This window comes from Jatropha curcas, chromosome 1 (genome assembly GCF_041381405.1).
Source record: "Jatropha curcas cultivar XTBG-Jc1 chromosome 1, XTBG_Jcur_1.0, whole genome shotgun sequence".
Classification (NCBI taxonomy): Eukaryota; Viridiplantae; Streptophyta; class Magnoliopsida; order Malpighiales; family Euphorbiaceae; genus Jatropha; species Jatropha curcas.
In genome coordinates this window covers 21,177,159-21,197,738 of record NC_143151.1, presented here as the reverse complement: position 1 = coordinate 21,197,738, position 20,580 = coordinate 21,177,159, and the positions used below count along the sequence as shown (strand labels likewise).

Sequence of the window (20,580 nt, the reverse complement as noted above, 5' to 3'; positions counted from 1 at the left end):
TACCAATAGCAGTCTTGCCGATTGGGACTCGCCGGAAGTCGTAAAAGCGGGTCGGACGAGGCTAGCGTCACCACAGGAGAGAGAGCATCTATTCGTCCTAGTCAAGCTCCAATCGGCGAAAGGGAGGCCGGAACTGAGATCGCCAGTGTCCAGGAAGTCGATCGCCACCTAGTTTCGTCGGTTTGGTGGCCGGAAATCTGATCGGAAAAAGGGAGGGGTAAATCGCAGTCTGCGATCGAGAAGAGGAGGTTTCGAGCTTAGAATTAAAGCATATTTTATAATAAAAATTTTGACAATTTATTTGTTATGTTTGAATTTATATTTTATTTGTATAAATTAAAAATTAAAAAATTAAATTAATAAAAAATATGAAATGTGTTTAAAAGATATTTTCCATCCCTCTCTCATCAAATATCCCTCTCAGTCTATTTAACATTGAAAAACACTAAACAGAAGAGGTCAAATAATTCAATGCTTTTACCAATAATAGCATTTGTAGTAATAAATTTGAATCTGCTTCATTCTTGTATTAACAAACTACAACAGAATATGTAATTCAGGCTTATAGGAGCCAAAAATTTAGGCTTCTCATGTGGTAATGAGAATTTTTCAGATGACTTGTAAAATTGAGAAGCTGCTTTTATTTGCAAATACATGGAAAATCCAAATTTCTTACGGACTTTGTGTAACAAACATTCCTGGAGAAGTTTTGGTTTAAATGTTTGTCATAAACTCAATAAATATATATCCAAATCGAACTCACTGTCTTTTATTCATAAGTAAACTTAAACCATGACATATCTAAAATAAGTTATACCCATTACTTGTTAATGGAATAGACGACCAAATAACAACTTGGAAAAAGTATCATACACAAAGTAATAATATGACAACACAAACTGCTCAGTATGATGAAAAAGCCTTCCTTGCCAATAAGGATTGACATGAAGAATAGTGATGACCCCCACAAAGAAAATTGCAAAAGATACTGAGAAACTTACGAAAAAGACCAAATGGTCAATCTCATACCATTTTCCATCTTCTGGTTCTGCATATGGCATTGGTGATGAATTTAGTGACTCGTGATTGCATTTTTTCTCCACCTGAGATCCGCAGAGAAATGGATTTCCCTCAAAGCTTCTATTGTCGAAAGTATTAAAATGTCGTTCGTCTGGAATTCTACCTGATAAATTGTTGTGAGCCACAGAGAATACCCCTAGGGAGTCTAGAGCAGCTAAGCCATAAGGAATTTCTCTACTTAAATGATTATAAGACAAGTCTAAACTCTCTAATGCTGTAAGATTCGAGAATGTTTCCGGAATCGATCCTATCAATTCATTATAGGATAAGTTCAAGGAATGAATCTGAAACAGCTTCCCTAGCTCAACTGGAATCTCACCTGTTAGTTTATTTTGCGACAAATCTAATCCAGACATGAGGTTGAGAATATGACCCTTATAATTGTAAGGCATACGTTTTGTAACAAACTCAATTTTTGGGTCGACTATCATATAGTTTTCTACCTCTTCGTAAGACCAACCATAGCCCAGGACACCACTAAAGTGAAAGTTACGTAATGAGTGAGTAAACGTTAATTGTGTTTCAAACAGATCACCATCAACTTTCGTCCTTCCGAAGGAGAGATTATATAAACAGTTGGGTATGGAGCCAGAAAAAGAGTTTCTTGAAAGATCTAAGAGGTTGAGCTCATTTAGTTCACACAGCCAATTCGGAATGCAACCATTTAAATAATTTCCTCCCAATAGAAGAGCCCGTAATTTTGGAAATGTACCGAATTTATTAGGAATGCTGCCTGAGAGGCTGTTATCTTTCAAGTTTAATACCAACCGTCCTGATTGGTGGAGAAAATCATCTGGTATTGATCCAGTCAACCTGTTACCTTGCAAATTTATGTACCTTGTTTTTTCAAATTCTGAAGGAATCTTGAAACAAGAAGGCAATGATCCAGAAAAGTTGTTATAGGAGAGGTCTACATAAATAGCTGAAAAAAATTTACATGATACTTCACCTCTGAAAGAATTATGAGAAAGGTTTACATGATCCCAACTTATGATGTTGTTCATCCAGCGTGGAATCTCACCATGAAATCTATTGTTACTCAGATCTAATACTGATAGCATAGAGAACTGGGTGACTGAAATGCTTGATAGAGTTCCCATAAAACTATTGTCATTCAAATGCAAAGACTGTAAGGAAGTAAGGTTAAATCGGGCAGTGAATATTTCGCCATGGAAGTTATTATGAGATAGCTTTATAATTTCCAAAGAAGTGCAACTCGAAATCATTTTCTCCGGTGCTTCACCTGAGAAGCTGTTAAAAGACAAATCCAAGCTTCTCAATTTACAGTTATCGCCGGGCGAGAAAAGAAAATCGCCTTGAAAATGATTTTTAGATAAATTGAGAATCTCAATGTTAGGAAACAGGCTTTCGCCAACTTCTTGAAGCTGTCCTTGGAAGAGATTGACTGAGACATCCAAATTTAAAATATTGAAACTAGAGAATGATGGTAGATGAAATGGACCAATGAAACTATTGTTCTTTAAGCTCAGGTAGGCTAGTTCTGTATTGTTGTCAAGCAACCAAACAGGAAACCTTTCATTTATTTTATTGTCAGATAAGTCCACCATTTCTAATCTGAACTGATGATAGAGAAACTCAGGAATACGAGAGAGATAGCAATTTTGAAGGATAAGAACCTTTAACTGAAACGATGGAACCCAACCAGGATATTCTGTCTCAACCTCAATTTTGATGTCACTGAAGTCAACCACCTTAAGGTGAGAATGGTTAGCAAATAAGTTGAAAGAGAATGATCCATCAAAAAGATTTCGTCCAAGATCAATTTGCTTGAGGGATTTGAGACAAGATATCCAAGATGAAGGAACATGCCCTGTGAAATTGTTGTTGGATAGAACCAAGTATCTAACTGATGTCAAATTGTGTAGACAAAGAGGGAAATTGCCTCCAAACATATTAGAGGCTAAGTTTAATTCTTCAAGTCCCTTCAAGCCGCACAAACCTGTGAAAGCAATAGGATTAACCATCTCTGCTGTGATTAAATTAAGTCTCCCAAATGTTGAATAAATAAATAAATAAAAATAAATAATTCTATCCAATCGATGCTTTTCACTTAAACGAGGGAATAGATTTGAGTTGTTTTAGATTTCACATAAATTTAAGCAATCACCAATAATTCAAGTCTGGTTAAAAATTAAGTTTACCTTACTTTACTTCCAAACCCTCCAAATAACCTCTATCCAAACAAAGGTAAGAGTTTATTAGTATTTTTAAACGTGGCTTGCATGTTTTTATATGTAATCTTCTATTAAATTTTCTAATTAAGAAATATTTATTTTTATTTTAATATTGGAATTTTTTTTAATCTTAATATTAAGTTGAAATATTGGTCATCATTATATTATAATAATTATTTTAAGGACTGAAATTGAAGACAAACATTAGTTCGTTTAATGTAATATAATTATCTAATATCCATATGTTAAATAAAGAAATCTATCTTTATTAGTTGACTAATGAATTTCTCATTAAACTTATTACGTTCATTTCTTCATTATCAGCTATCTTGTTGTATCATTGTCATCTAACCTGGTTTTCATTGGATAATTTTATTATTCAACTAATATGAATTTAATGTTTGATCTGAATCTGCAAGTATTTTTGTTATTGATTTAGCATAAAATTGTAAATAATTTTTTTTTAAATAATAATAATAATAATATAGCTTAAGCAAAACATTTTTTTTGAAAAGAAACATAACAATTATTTAAATAATATCAATTACTTGCCGCGAGCGAAGTGCGGAATTTCGATTAGTATATATATGAAAGCTGAAACAAAAAAAAAAAAGTTTCAAGACATTCTCTCCATTCAGCTTTCTATTTTTCTTTTTTTAGGCATTTTTAGAATTTTATTTTATTTTTCTACAGTTTGATTGCATGTTGAATGTATTTCAAAGTTTAACAGGTATGTATAAATTATTACGAATTCGAAGTTTTTAAACTTCTTTTATCATATCTAACTATTATTTTTAATATAATTACATTTAGATAATTACAATTTTAAAAATTTTAAAAATTTTTATTTATTTATATGTATATAAATATGTCTACCTCTATATATATATATATATCGATACTTTTTTTAGCAATCTGGTAGTCGCTATTTCAGGTATTTTTACAACCATTTGTTTATAAATTATGGTTTTGCACTTGATCATGGCATGTTATTTATGGACTTTTCTATCTTATTTTGGTCTCCCTCAACTGCAATATTCAATTATTGTATTTTTCTTTTTGTTTTTTGTAGAATTTTGGTTTTAGTTGTTTGTATTTTGATTGGCCACATATTTAAATTTTTTAAATCTCAAATAATTTGATTTTTTTGAACATATAAATAACTAACTATTAAATATTCTGTCAAAAAAAAAACTAAATATTAAATATTATTATAATTAAAACTTTATTTAAAATATTTCAGTTATTTTTATTCTCAAAAAAAACTTTATAAAAATAAAATATAATTCATAAATCACAAATATCAATTATTTTTATTAAAAACATTAACCAAAAAATATTATTAAAATGTTTAGTAGTTTAATTGATGAATAAAAATTATTTGTATTTTTTATGAATTTATCTCTAACTCAAGCTCTAATACATTCTATTACTTAAATCCTAATCAATACTCTCTTAAATATCAAATTTAAATCTATAAGTATTGTGGAAATATTTTTTTTTTTTTTTGATACATGGAACAAATCAATTTAATTTTGATGTTCGTTAAAACGTTAACAAAAAAATATTATTAAAATATTTAATAGTTTAATTGATGTTTTTGTTTATTTATTTTATACTAATTATGTTAATGATATTAAATCTTAAACATATGTGAGTAGTAAAGAATTATTAAAGTAATGAGACAATATATAAATAAAGACATAAACAAAAATCTCGTTTTTTATAATTAAAATTTATATAAAAACATTGAATAAAAATATTTCAAGAATTCTTCTTTTATTGTATATTCTTTTTTAAAATTTCAAATAATTAATTAGCTACTAAGCATATTTTTGGTCTAATCTAAAGGAGTAGGGTTATGTCTCTCCTTGTTTCATTGAGACTGTTTTGTTTGATGATATTTGTTAATGAATACCATTTTCCTTTCAAAAAAAAAAAAAAAAATTTGCTAAGTGATGGTTATTTAGAAAGACTAACATTTCAACAAAATAAATATTTTAGTTCAATTAGGAATACTTATGTATAATAAAAAAAAAATAAAGAATAAAGAATAAATATTTTAAATCAATTAAGGATTCTTAAACTCAACTAGAAGGTTATATATAAAAAAGGACAAAAATTTTAATTCAACTATAAATTCTAATATTTTGTGAAAGAAAGAGTAATATTTCTAATTAGATAGATAACATTTGAATGGAATTAAATTATGAGTATGTTCAACGAGTACAAGCAACATGCAATGCATGTTTAATAAAACTAGTTAGCATAATAACAAGAATTTTTCACTTATTTTATCCATCAAGAAGAGTCTTTTAATTAGCATAATGTCGTATATAAATTAGACTTGTCTAGAACCTGTATATGAGCCCATTCATAAATGAAACTAATTAAAATAAATATTTTGTAAAAATTGTTCTCAACAATATCCTTTAATTTCTAAGAGCAAACAGAAATAGACAAAATAGTAACGGAACATAAGAAAATTTCAACTCCACTTGGAAATCGAAATAAAGGTAAATAAAATCCAAAATAAAAGCATGAATAAAATGGCTCAAATGGTTCAAATGGCTCTATACTATGGTTCAAATGAGAAACCAAAAACGTAATGATGGGAATGGGACCATTACTTTATACTAACATTTAGATGGGAAAATGAAATATATTAAAAGATTAGCCATAAACTAAGAAATTTTTAAATTTTAATATACTTACTTGACAAGGAGCCATTAAGCCTGTTGCCTCGTAAAGATAATGCTTTGAGAGAAGGAGGTGCCCACATATATGGAGGTAGAGTACCATTGATAAGATTCCAACCCAAATCTAACATCTCCAAACTTTTAAAAGCTATAAAATCTGAAAAAATAAAGTAAAAATAATTAAAATATCTAAGGTATTAAGTACTGAAATGGAATTCTAATCTTATGATACTAACGTAGATCATTTTTCATAATACACATTATTATCTCTCAAAAACTTTATTCACTATAATTTTTACAATTTACTTATGATGATACTCAGATACCAAAGTGGCTTAGAGAGTTATGTGAATATTTTGAAAGACCTATTAAGTCCCAATGTTAAACAAAATATTTATTTTTTCCTCCTTATATGATCCCGTCTCTTGCATGCAAAGTGATTGAAAACTCAATTGTCAATTGAACATTGCTTTCAAAAGCCAAATAATATGATAATAAGCTAATAACAATCTGCAATCATATATGGAATCTAATATTTACCTTGCATTGTTAAGGTGCCATTCAAGTAATTTATTAGATTGAAGCTATTTCCACGGAGATCCAATTTTTTCAAGTTTTGCAAGCTAGCCAGCTCTGAAACATGCAAGGGGAAAATAAATTAAAATTTTAGAAAAAGAGAAAAATTATTACTATTGTTGTTACATTTTAAAAAGATTATACTAAACAACAACAAGAAAAAATGAAAACGAAGGCATGCTAAATAATTAGATTTGAATTTCTAATTTCTCAATGAGGGAACTCCAATATTATTTAACAAAAGCTTTTATTTAATTATTCTTTTAAATTAATTTGACATTTTTGTTGAAAATAGAATTTTTGTTATATTAAAAAATTGGGAAGAATTTTTTTGAAAAGTGGGTAATATATTTTTATAACATATGGGTTGTCATTGATCCTTGTACTCCTTAATGAACAAGGCAGAGGAAGCTCAAAACGGTTGTGCAATAATATACAAGTGGGCATGCTTATACATCATAAGTATGAACTAGAGAATAGGAAAGAGAAGGGCTATTCAGAAAACTATGTTTAAAATTATATGGGTTGTAATAGGCCTAGCAATGATTTTGGTGGGAAAAAAAAAATTATGTTTAAAATTTTTAGAAATTATGGATTAATAGAATTCTAGATTTTTGTTTATGATTTCTCCAGCTCTAACATATCCTAATGCATTTTGAAGAAATTTGAATTTGAGTTATAGTTAATGTTCTAATCTTTTATAGCCTTATGAGGAAGTTTTAATTGCAATAACTGACTTTCATAAAAATTTTATACTTCTGCTGCTTTGGAATTCTGACTTGAGTTTTAAAAGTTAAATTTTTAGAAAATCCAATTTGCCCCCTCTTAAACTATGTCATATAAAACGGGATCCACATATATACACACACATATATTAGCACTCGAGGCCAATATATAACTTTTATTTTGGACTTAAAATGAAATTATTACAATAATTTTTTTTATTGCAATGATTAATCTTTTATTTGATTCTTTTTTTCGTTTTCATGTACTTAATTAGATTTATATTTCAATTAATGTAAAATATAATAAATAGGAATGCATTATTTATATGGTGAAAAATTAATTTTTCCTTAATATTTTACCAAATGCTGAAAAATTACTATTTTAAAGTGATTTTCTATTACTGAAAAATTACTATTTTAAAGTGATTTTCTATGTAATAGCCAAATATTAGAAATTAATGTATTTTTCTAAAAAAAAATTTTCCAATAAATTATTTTCTAGTAAATTATTTTCTGGAAACTAACTAAACATAACAAATACAATTATATATAAGATAAAAAACCTAAAACAAACTTATCTGTTGCTATAAGACAAAAAAAAAAAAAAAAAAAAAAAAGTAATGCTTGAACTTTAAATATCAAAGTCGATGCTAAAAATTAATTCGTATAATTTAAATTAAGAAAGAAATTAAATAATTTTTATCGAGAGAATCAAATATATATATTCCAATTATGTTAAGCAGCACTACAACGCCTTTGTTGACGATCCTTTACTCCGACAACATCTAGGGTTCCTCGAACAATGTAATATCTTATACGGGCGACATGGTACTAAAAGTGGATAATATTATCAAACATTGTTTATTTATCTTCTGTTCTTTCATTTATTTAAACTAGAGTTTTTTTGTGACATGCGTTACATGTTGTTATTTATTCGGTATTACTTGTTGTTTATACTCATTAATTTATTCTTATATAGTATTAAGTATGATTATAATTTTTGTCTTATATTCTCTAGATATTTATATAATATTAAAACATGATTTTCTATATAACAAGCTTAAATTAAAATTTATCTCTATTTAAGTAATATTCATATTACAAGAGAATAATATTTTTCTTAAACTTATTTAAATATGATAGGATAACATTGAAAGCCAAGTATATTTAATAAAATAATTATAGATGATAACTGAAAAATTATTATTAATTATAAGATTAGACTTCAAATTTTTTGAAAATGATAAGGTTAGACTTTAATTAGCATCGATTTCTTTAAAAAAAAAACTAAATAATATGATCATATGTTATTAGATGTTGATTTGAGTTCATGAAAATCAAATAAAAGAAACAAATTAAACTTTAAAATAAATAATAATAAGAAAGAACTCAAATATACGTGAACTTCCATGTCAACAAATTTCATTCAGTAAAAAAATAATCGTTTTGACTTTGGATTTGATACCCGTTTAGATTAATGGTATTGGGATCCGCAAATTTCGATGAATTGAAAGCTTTGAGAACCACATTACATCTAGTTTTGATTTTTATCTTTTAGAGTATTTTGTTTTGATTAATTTATATTGAGATATAAAGATATATAGATATCTTAAAATCCTATAGTATGTGCAGTTTTTCTGTTTATAGAAGAAAATCGTCCAACTTGTTTTGTAGGAATTGAAAATGATGTAATATTATATGATATTTTGACAACCAATATTCACAAAAAAAAAAGAAAAAATTAAAGTGTTGCCTCCATAAATATAAAAATTGAAAAACTTAGATATAGATAAATAGATATAAATAAAAAAATTTAAAATTTTAAGAGTGATATATATATATATATATATATATATATATATATATATATATATATATATATATATATATAACATGTGAAACATATTTTTTATAGATATTTTTATTTATTTATTTATTTTGCTTTTTGAAGTTTATTTTAAAATTAAAATAATAATTTGTTTTTTTAAACAATTAATATCATAAATAATCAATAATTGAAAATTCAATTAGAATAATATATTCAAATAATATAATAATATATTTATTTTAATGAATAAATAAAAAAAGTATTAAAAAAACTCTAATTTATCAATTATTAAAAACTAAAACTATTATCAATTAACCAATGACTAAGAATATTTTAGAATTTCTAAACTCTCAATAAGGTTATTAAAGGCGATCACATTATCTTCTCTCTCTCCTCATTCTCACCTTTATATATAGTAAAATAGATAGGCGATCCCATTATTCTCCCTTCCCCTTCTTCCCCTCATTTCCAATTTTATATACAGTATAAATAGATAGATTATCTCTTAATCTAGAAACTCGCTTCACCAATTAACACGAAAATAAGTTCAAATTACCAATACACCACATCAACTAATTATTTGTATTTAAAATATTTCTAAAAATAAAGAGATATATTATAATGGTAAACTTAACTGCTACGATTAATAACTCTTATTATAATGATAAAAATATATAATAAATGGGTGGATCTAAATTTGAAAAAAAAATTGTATATGAATAATTTTGTAAATTGTTTATAATTTATCTAGTGCTATAAATATTTATTTGATCGATATTTAAAAAATTAATTAAAACATACTCTATGTATTTTACTTTCAAATACATACCTAAACAAGAAAAAAAGGCTCTTAAACATTGCTCCAGAGAGATCTTTCTTAAAAAAAAAAAAAAAAAATCTTATGATATTACTATCACCACCTTCTAAGTTCCCACTTCTTTTCTTTAACTCTTGCACTCTTTCATTCAATATAGAAAAACTATAATTTAAGTAATCTTCTCATAAAAATCAAAATATTTATTTAAACCGAGAAAACCACATTCAAAGAAATCAGCTGAAATCTTTATAAATCCAAAATCGAAATAAAATCTTTAATAATAGGTTGTGATAGAAAGATGTCCATCAATTATAGAAACCATCGTTTATTTGTGATTCAATCTATTGTTGAATGGTTGAGCTTTGAAACCCTGACCCAAACACTATTTTTATATCGTAGTGGAAGACATTAAGCTCCTCACGGACAAGATCAACATAGAAAAGACGAAAGGGCTTTAGTTTTGGTTATGGTTGCTTTTTAAAGAAAGCACCATGGAGGAAGAGTGATTGTATAAAGCGAGAGAGATTTGAATCTGGAAAAGAAATTAGAGCTTTGATTTTCCGATAATCATATGCTGCATTTTATTCATTAATTTTAGGAGCTTGGGTTAAGATAACCCAAACTAGTTTTGTGGGCCCTACTTTTATATTATTATATTATAATTAAATCCTAGATCAAATTTAAATTTAGAGTGAAAATATGTCTAAGTTTATAAATTGGAGTGCCGGAGGAACAAAGATCATCTTAGAGTGATCTTGCAACAAGCCGCGAAGTTCATAGTGTTTTTGTAGATTAACATTTTTTTTTTTTGAGGATTTTAAAGTTTTAATTTTTTTTTATAGTTTAAATATAGTGGGATGGTTAGATAAATAAAAATGATAATTTTAAGATTCTTTTCTCTTCTAATAATTTGAAATCTCAATAAAGTTTACTCTTTTGTAATTTAGAATCAAAAAGTTGTTCTAAGCCCCACCCACCTTTATAGAATCTTAGATAAGTAAAACCTAAACAGAATTAAAGGAGGCTTGTTTTAATCAACTGCGGACAATGAAAATTCGATTGGGTGCTATGACACTTTGATAACAGATCTCGCTTTTCATCTCTCTTCATCGAACTCTTTCTTTTTCTCTTCATTTTTGAGTTGAGGAACAAAATTCACAATTTGAATCTTGGAGCTAACATATTTTGACCCACAATTATATATATTATAATTTTTACAACTTCCAATTGAATTTATATGATTTTTGCTAATATTTATTGCATTTAAAATATATGATAGAAAATTTTAAAAAATATTAGTTGTGATAACAGTCAAATTACAAGGTGGGTTAAAGAATTGTGTGAACTCTTTCAAATTTTTTTTAATAAAGTCCATAATTTAACACTTGAATAATATAACTAACTAATATCAAATCTCTTGTGCAAACTCAATGATTGGTTGATTGTTACTTTCAAAAGTCAAATCATATGATAATAAGCTAATAGCAAGAAGAAGGATTAGCATATATTTACCTTGCACTCGTAGGGTGCCATGGAAATCATTGTGACTTAGATCCAATACTTCCAAGTTTTGCAATTTAGTTAGCTCTAAACCATGCAATGTGGAAATAAATTAAAATTTTAGTAAAAGATAAAAAAATTATTGTGAACAAAATTAATGGAAATTAAAAATGAAAGCATACCTTGATAAGGGAAGAAACCTTCCATGTCATTCCATCTCAAATTCAAAATATGCTTCTATTGAATCTATTGTAGCTAAGGTCTAAAACCTTTAATTTCTTCAAATTTGATAATCTTTCCAAAATGTTTATCTCTGTATATTCCTATATACCGATATAGATATGTTTATCTCTATATATTATTTTTGCAGCTCTAAAATGGGACCTTCGTTTTAATATATGACTAATAAGGTTCCCTCTATCCCTTCATCTATATATATATATATATATATATATATATATATATATATATATAATTTAATCTATTTATTAATTGATCTTTACAGGCAACACTGATAATATTGTATTTCTATTTCAATCTGACTGGATTAAAGTATATGTTATTAGTTGGTTTTTGCTGCATTTAATTATACTAATTTTTAAAACGTTTTACCTATTAAACATTATGATTATCTCTCAAGAAAATTTTTACAACATTCTTAATTTGTATCGTAAGTAGTTAAAAGTTATAATATATAGTTAGGAAAAATTAATCAATGCAGCATTTGAGATCAAACTCTAGATTTTTATTTAAAAAAAAATAATAGCTCATCATATGTAATTTGATTCGTCTTTTTATTCTCTTTATATAATATGAAGAGTTGAAAATCAAGTGCTTTAATCACTATAATTTTTATAATTTATTAAAGAGTTGTTAAAGGAACTACTAATTTTTATTGATTCCCACAAATATATAACTCTTCACAAATATTCATATGATAATGACAAACATTCATTAGAGTCAATAAAAATGTGGAGGGCTATCTATTCATGCATTTTTTCCTTTGTTGAAGGACATTTATTTAGTAAAATATTAATTTATTGCTATTAAATTGGAACAGAAGAAATATTTCTATTCTCATTTGTATTGTTTAGCCTTAGAATTATTGTCTTTGACTTTTTCTTTATGGTTCGTCAATCAAACCTAATAAATTTATGTATTAATATCAATTTACATCCCATTTCTTATAAGCTTATTGCTATGATTTATTTTCCTTGTTTAATATATGTTAAATTATTGGTAAAATTTCTACTGCTAAAAATGCTTTTTAGACTAATCAATAATCACAATATCAATGTTGCTAGGTTGATATATGCTAGTAATCCAAGTAAGAATGGAACTTATGGATTTCAGTATTTTGGGGTGTCATTACTAAAGCATATTCATCCCAAATTAGTGAAACTTCTAGAGAAATGTTGGCAGCTGAAAACATTTGTGTTTAGCTTTTGTGATAAAGCTATGTTGTAAGGGGTATCAAGCAACCTTCTCCATTAGTGAGATTCTAATGTCTTGAATTTGCATTTTCTATTTTCTATAAAACAGAAGGGTAGAGGTCAACTGGATACTTTGTAAATCTAGTGGGTTAAAGGTAATTAGGTCTAGGTATATGATCTATTTCCTTTATAAAGTTGGTTTGTCTCTTACCCTTTAAAAGAGACAATATAGTGGAGAATTTCAAAATGAGTATTGAGGAGTGGATATAGGTGGGTTATGCCGAACCACTACAAATCTTGTGCTAATCTTCCTTTAATTTCTAACATCTTGCTTGATTGCATTTGCTCTATTTTCACATTTGTTTTATGTTTTTTGAAATGCAAAGTTGTTTATATTATTCTAATTCTGAAAGTATAAAATCTCCATCTTTATAGATTAATAGAATTCTAGATTTTTATTTATGACTTCTCCAGTTCTAACATATCCTAATACATTTTGAAGAAATCTAAATCTGAATTATAATTAGTTTTCAAATCTTTTATAGCCTTATGAGGAAGTTCTAATTGCAATAACTAACTCTCATAAAAATTTTATACTTTTCTGCTTTAGAATTCTGACTTGAGTTTTAAAAGTTGAATTTTTAGAAAACTCAATTCACCCCAGGCTATGTTATATAAAACGGGGTCCACATATATACACATATATTAGCACTTGAGGCCAATATATAACTTTTATTTTGGACTTAAAATGAAATTATAACAATAATTTTTTTATTGCAATGAATAATCTTTTATTTGATTCTTTTTTTCGTTTTCATGTACTTAATTAGATTTATATTTCAATTTATGTAAAATATAATAAATAGGAAAGCATTATTTATATAGTGAAAAATTAATTTTTTTCTTAATATTTTTACCAAATGTTGAAAATTACTATTTTTAAGTGATTCTCTCTGTAATAGCCAAATATTAGAAATTAATGTATTTTTCAAAAAAAAAGTTTTCCAGTAAATTATTTTCTGGAAACTATCGAAGCATAAAAATTACAATTATATACATGATTAAAATCCTAAAACAAACTTATCCGTTGCTATAAGACAAAACAAAAAAAAAAGTTAAGAAAGAAATTAAATAATTTTTATCGGGAGAATCAAATATATATATATATATATATATATATATATATATATATATATATATATATATATATATATATATATTCCAATTATGTTAAGCAGCACTAGAACGCTCTTATTGACTATCCTTTACTCCAACAGCATTTAGGGTTCCTCGAACAATGTGATATCTCATACGGGCAACATGATACTAAAGAGTGGAGTCTTGAAGCATTCACATTATCAAACATTGTTTATTTATCTTCAGGTCTTTTATTTATTTGAACAAGTTTTTTTTTTTTTTTTTGTGACATACATTGCATGTTGTTATTTATTCGATATTACTTGTTGTTTATACTCATTAATTTATTCTTATATAGTATTAAGTATGATTATAATTTTTCTTTTATATTTTCTAGATATTTATATAATGTTAAGACATGATTTTCTGTATAAAAACCTTAAATTAAAATTTATCTCTATTTAAGTAATATTCATATTATAAGTGAATAATATTTTTCTTAAACTTATTTTAATAAAAAGAAAGAAAAATTAAAGTGTTGCCCTTATTGAAAAACTTAGATATAGATAAATACATATAAATAAAATTTTAAAAGTTATATATATATATATATATATATATATATATAGAGAGAGAGAGAGAGAGAGAGAGAGAGAGAGAGAGAGAGAGAGAGAGAGAGAGAGAGAGAGAGATAAAGAAGGTGTGAAACATATTTTTTATAGATGTTTTTATTTATTTTTTTTCGTTTTGAAGTTTATTTTAAAATTAAAATAATAATCTATTTTTTTAAACAATTAATATCGCAAATAATCAATAATTGAAAATTTAATTAGAATAATATATTAAAATAATATAATAGTATATTTATTTTAATCAATTAATAAAAAAAGTATTAAAAAAAACTTTAATTTATCAATTATTAAAAACTGAAACTATTATCAATTAATCAATGACTAATGATATTTTAGAATTTCTAAACTCTTACTAAGGTTATTATATGCTATTCCATTATCCTCTCTCTTCCCTCTTTCCCACTTTTATATATAGTATAAAGGTATTATCTCTTAATCCAGAAACTCACTTGACTAATTTGAATCTTCTAGCTAACTTCTAGCTAACATATTTTGGACCACAATTATATATTATAATTTTTACAACTTTCAATTGAATTTATATTTATTGCATTTAAAATATATGATAGAAAATTTTCAAAAATATTAGTTGTGAGGTAGATTAAAGAATTGTGTGAACTCTTTAAATTTTTTTTAATAAAGTCCAGAATTTAACACTTGAATAATATAACTAATATCAAATCTCTTGTGCAAACTCAATGATCGGTTGATTGTTACTTTCAAAAGTCAAATCATATGATAATAAGCTAATAAGCAGAAGGATTAGCATATATTTACCTTGCATTGGTAGGGTGCCATTGAAATAATTACCACTTAGATCAAATACTTCCAAGTTTTGCAATTTAGTTAGCTCTAAACCATGCAATGGAGAAATAAATTAAAATTTTAGTAAAAGAGAAAAGAATTATTGTGAACAAAAATAATGGAAATTAAAAATGAAAGCATACCTTTAAAAGGGAAGGAACCTTCCATGTCATTCACACTCAGATTCAAAATCTCAATCGATGTCATATGAGTTACCCATGGTAATATGCTTATGTTGAATCTATTGTTGCTAAGGTCTAAAACCTTTAATTTCTTCAAATTTGATAATATTTCCAAACCTGCAATTGTAATTTTTGAGTTATTAGCCAACAAAATCAATGAATAATAATTTAAAAATATAAATATTTAATTTTACTTGTTTAATTATGCTATTGGAATTGAATATCTAATCTAACAATTCAAAAACTTTAATATTATTGTTAATAGTAGCTTCTATATAAAACATGCCTTACATGTTGTTAATAGTTCCTTGTACAAACTCTATGATTCAATTTTATTATATAACTTTTTTTATTCATAGATTGTAATTGAGGCTCCGTTAGTTGTATTTTCTTTTTTCATTTATCTTGTTTCCTTTTTTAGGAGTAAATAATAATATTTTTCAATAAATACATTACATTTAATTTGATCTTGATATAAATAAAATTAAAATATTGAATACTAATATATATAAGGTTCCCTTCGTTTTAATATATCACTAATAAGTTTCCCTCTATCCCTTCATATATACATAATTTACTCTATTTATTAATTTAAAATCATCTATAAATTGATCTTTACAGGCAACACTGATAATATTGTATTTCTATTTCAATTTGACTGGACTAAACGGAAAAAAAAAAAAAATTCAAGCCTAATAATTTATTCTTCTTTTCTCTAGAATATTCCTTCATTTGTTCTTTTTTTGAAAAAAAAAAAAAAAAATTCTTCTTATGGTTGAATGTTTTGAAGTTATATGCTAAAATCTTCTTTGGCAATAGTAAATTAAGTGAGGTTATATGCTAAAATATTTCTTCTTATGGTTGAATGTTTTGAAGTTACAACCTCTCATGAATATTAGGAAAAAACAAAAGAAATTTTGATTGCTCCAAAAATTCTAATATTTTAAATATCCCATTATATCATTAAACATAGTAGCTAAAATTTGAATTTGAATGTAATACTAATAAAATAAAATTAAAAATATATTATTTACCTTACAATCAATTACTTTTTTTTTTTCATATTCATATTCTTTTCTACAAAACTTTATATAAATAGATATATTGATTATTATAATAATTTCATATGCATACCTAATGTACATAAATTTTATCATGAATGGACTTATAAAAAAAAATTTAATAATATAAATTTTATAAATTTTGTTTTTTAACGTGTAATAACCATAAATAATAATACAATTAGTTATTTTATAATATATCCCATCATAAATAATTACAATATAAATATTACTTGAATGTATAGTCTATAATATAAGAAGTTATTAAATAATATATAGTATACGAAACTAATATATTGGTTCAATATTAATTTAGGAAGTTGAACTAAATTATATACTAAATTAATGTTCGTGTAAAATTCTATTTTATGTGTGAATTATGTATAAATCTATTTATTCTAAATTCTTGTAATAGAAATTTACCAATTAGTATAAAATCCTTAAATACACATCCAATAGAATTTAGATTTAAGCAGGAAATCATTATATATATATATATATATATATATATATATATATATATATATATATACTATTTAAAAATAATAATTAATATAAAAATAATATATATAAGAATTCTATAAGAATATATTCCTATAAGAAATTTCCTATAAGAAATATAGAAAAATATATAAATAATATAAATAAGAATAGAAAAATAATATAAATAAGAATATAAACAATGGAGTCGAACAGTGGCCATGAATAGCCACCAAATGGAGCAAGTGATCGCCTATGGTACAAATATTATGCTCTGTCAACTTAATTAGATACTTCAAAATCAAGATTGTGTTTTTTTATTCTTTGTGAAGGTTTATTATTAGGCTTCCTATACAAAAATATAAAAATATATTGATCTGTATCTCATATCCGTATACAGTTTCAATTAATGAAATCCTAGTTTGATTTTTCTCAAAAAAAAAATTATTGGGTAAATAATTATAGTTTAATATGCATCATTTAATTTTAATAGAATATTGATATAAGGGTATACTTGGAAAAGTAAAAAGTTTAGTGTAATTATATTAACTAAATTTTATTAATCATATCTAGAAAAAAATTATAGGACCGAAGAACTTTTTATATATATATATATATATATATATATATATATATAGGAATTTTATAAGATGTTGGCAACTAAATGGCATTAAAGAATCCAATAGTAAAACTACCGATAACAAGACATATTAAATAAAAGTATATTAGAGAATTAACAAAAGAATATGCTTTTATAAAAGAAAGTGATATATATAACTTAGGACAGATGAAAAAAAGAAAGTAAATTTATAATATAGGAATATTATATCTAATGATTATGGTTTTATTTTTGAGGTCAAATAACCATAAAATTGAATTTAATGTCATCCGCAAAAACTAGTGAGTGGTACCATTTTATTATTTCCTTCAATTCATTAAAAAAATTACTCAATGCTTTCTTAATTTTCTAAAATGTCAAATGAAATTTAATAAAAAAAAATTAAAATTTTATCAATTTTAATTGCATGCAGGTACTATTAAAAACTAGAGAGTGGTAAAGGAGTATTAAGGTACAACTTACAGATATTAATAGCTCTTTAATTTCATGTATGAAAAAAGAAAAAACTATAACTTATAGATATGGAGAATTAAGGTAAAGGAGTAGGATACCTTCTTTCTCAACAAAAGCACCGAAATTATTGTAGGATAAGTTGAGGCTTCTGAGCTCCTTAAAATGCTGGAAAATGGACACGTTTAGATCATAAATGTTTTCATCAGAATCAAATTCCGTTTCATCGTAGTTCCATAAATTGTCGAGAGAGAGATGAATGACATGAGCTGCAGTAGAATTGCAAGAGACTCTCTCCCATTCGCAACAGTTATTTTCTGGTTCATCAATCCATGAAGGGAGAATTGGAAACTTGGAACCATACTCATGAGATTCAAGGGATGCCTTGAATTGTAAGAGAGCTAGTCTCTCTTCTTCAAAGCAACCATTATTTCCTTGGATTTGAACCCAAAGGATCAAACATATCAGTAACCACTTCAACTCCATTTCCTTATGTTCTTATGATGTTATTTTCGTTAAAACCTCTCAAGCTTATTTATAGTGAAGATATTATGTATTGTGAGGTCCAAAATGAGTATAATTCATAATTTTCTCAATTGACCAAGAAGTAAATTTTGCATGAAGGAGTCTACACGCTAATTTCTCTAATGTGTGTACTGTAACCAATAATGACTAATGGATGGCTGGCTTGACTATCATGTCCCTTCCTACACGGCCCGTCACTTATTGCATATTACTTCCTATTCTAGTTAAAACTCTTCTTTTGTTTATTTGATATTTACTTAAAGTCTTGTATGGCAAAAAATTATTAAATTCTTCGGATCACTCGACTTAACTTGTAATGTCTTTTTTTTCAATCTACAAACAGATGGAAAATCGATGTTTGTCTTATGGGAACGCAATTTTCATTTTTGTTGCCTTTTAATTAACTATGGAAAAATAAAAACAATTTTTCGGCCAATAAATAAAAAAAATATATTTTAAAAAAAAAGTAGGATCCTAAGTCCATAAAACTCATATTGCCAGAATATAATAATCAAAATAATTTAAAATGGTGTATCTTCATGGTTTGAGTAATTTGGGTTAAGTTAACTTAAGGTTAAAGTGGGTTTCACAAAAATGAATAACTTTGATTTAGAATGCGAGGCGACAAAATATCATAATTGGGGTAAAATTGATACAAATATTAAAATGGAGTAAACTTGTAAAAAAATGTAAAGTTATCGGATGTTTTTATATATATTGAGCATTTAACTTGGGTAGATTTGGTCTAAAACTCAGTTTACGGATCAAATTAATAACAATAATTTTTTTTAATTATCTTTTTTATCTTTTTTTCCCTAATAAATGGTGAGAGATACTCTTTTAAGAAAAATTATTTTTTCTAAATTTAAAAAAACTGATTGGTCCATATAATTGGCCCATGGATCGGGTCAAGAAAGTTCAATCTCAAAGAAAAAGCAATTACTCGTTAATTCATTATACAAAAAGACAAAGTCAGTATGTGAAACGTGGAAATATATACAACCACATGCAGAAAATTTTTGAAGTGAATGTTGGGAAAGAATTTAAGTTATGCATTACCCTTTTTTATCGGTAAATAAAATTAAATTTTATTAACTCATAATGTTAAAAAAAAAATTATTTTATCTAAATATTAACCCGAGCTAATAGGCCTCTGTATACGTCCAACCTAACTTAGCTAAATTAAGTAAAAAAATCTGGTCAAAACATCAATAGTAGCTAAAACTAAATGCAATAGAAATCCAAAACTATTACCATTATTTAAAGTACATATTAAAATGGATATTAACTGGTTATTAGAATAGATTCTATTAAAATAACAGATTATATAACAACTATCTAATATATTTTAAAAATTATTATTAATACTTTAATTTATTGTTGATGTTATATTCTTATAAATAATCTAATGAGTAACAAAAAGTGTAGCTAGAATTAATGTAATGTTTTCCTTCTAAAATAGTAACTGAAATTGAAAAAAAGTTCACTTTCAGATGTACAATTATATATATGCACACGAAAAATAAATTTGGCCCAAGCCGGTTAGGTACAACTTTCACTAAGTTCATGCAACAGATTTTGCTTGCAATATACATATAAGGGCATTTTAGATATTTTAATCTGCTAAAGTTGTGTCAAGTTTAATTTAGCACCACTTAATTATATACATATATATAGATGAAATTATTATAAAAATGAAAGCTACATATATATGCGTCATCTGAAATTAAGAATTTATATTATTCAGACGACTTGACTAAATTCCTATTATGTCTTTTGATGAAAATTTTAAACTTAAATTATCACTAACAAGACATAAACCTAATTGATGTATATA

At 25.5% G+C, this 20,580-nt stretch overlaps 1 protein-coding gene across 2 annotated transcripts; it reads right to left on the bottom strand.

Moving 5' to 3' along the window:
- Positions 1 to 743: 743 nt before the first annotated feature.
- Positions 744 to 18,713, bottom strand: LOC149499131 (cuscuta receptor 1-like). Of its 2 annotated transcripts, XM_089725736.1 has the most exons (7): positions 18,320 to 18,713; positions 15,570 to 15,725; positions 15,400 to 15,474; positions 11,433 to 11,507; positions 6,515 to 6,607; positions 5,991 to 6,131; positions 744 to 3,040 (listed from the first exon to the last, which is right to left on the bottom strand). In XM_089725736.1, exons 1-7 carry the CDS (start codon positions 18,702 to 18,704, stop codon positions 828 to 830), a joined length of 3,138 nt encoding a protein of 1,045 aa, XP_089581862.1. In that variant the 5' UTR covers positions 18,705 to 18,713; the 3' UTR covers positions 744 to 827. The 2 variants fall into 2 exon arrangements, with proteins under 2 accessions (XP_089581862.1, XP_089581865.1); XM_089725739.1 differs by lacking the exon at positions 11,433 to 11,507.
- Positions 18,714 to 20,580: the final 1,867 nt, after the last annotated feature.

Coding starts and splice junctions, on each gene's coding strand:
- LOC149499131 (XM_089725736.1), bottom strand. CDS start 18,704: ATGGAGTTGAAGTGGTTACTGATATGTTTGATCCTTTGGGTTCAAATC. Junction 6,608..11,432: donor TGGCACCCTACGAGTGCAAG/GTAAATATATGC, acceptor TGCATGTTTCAG/AGCTGGCTAGCTTGCAAAAC. Junction 3,041..5,990: donor GCTTAATGGCTCCTTGTCAA/GTAAGTATATTA, acceptor TTGCTTTCACAG/GTTTGTGCGGCTTGAAGGGA.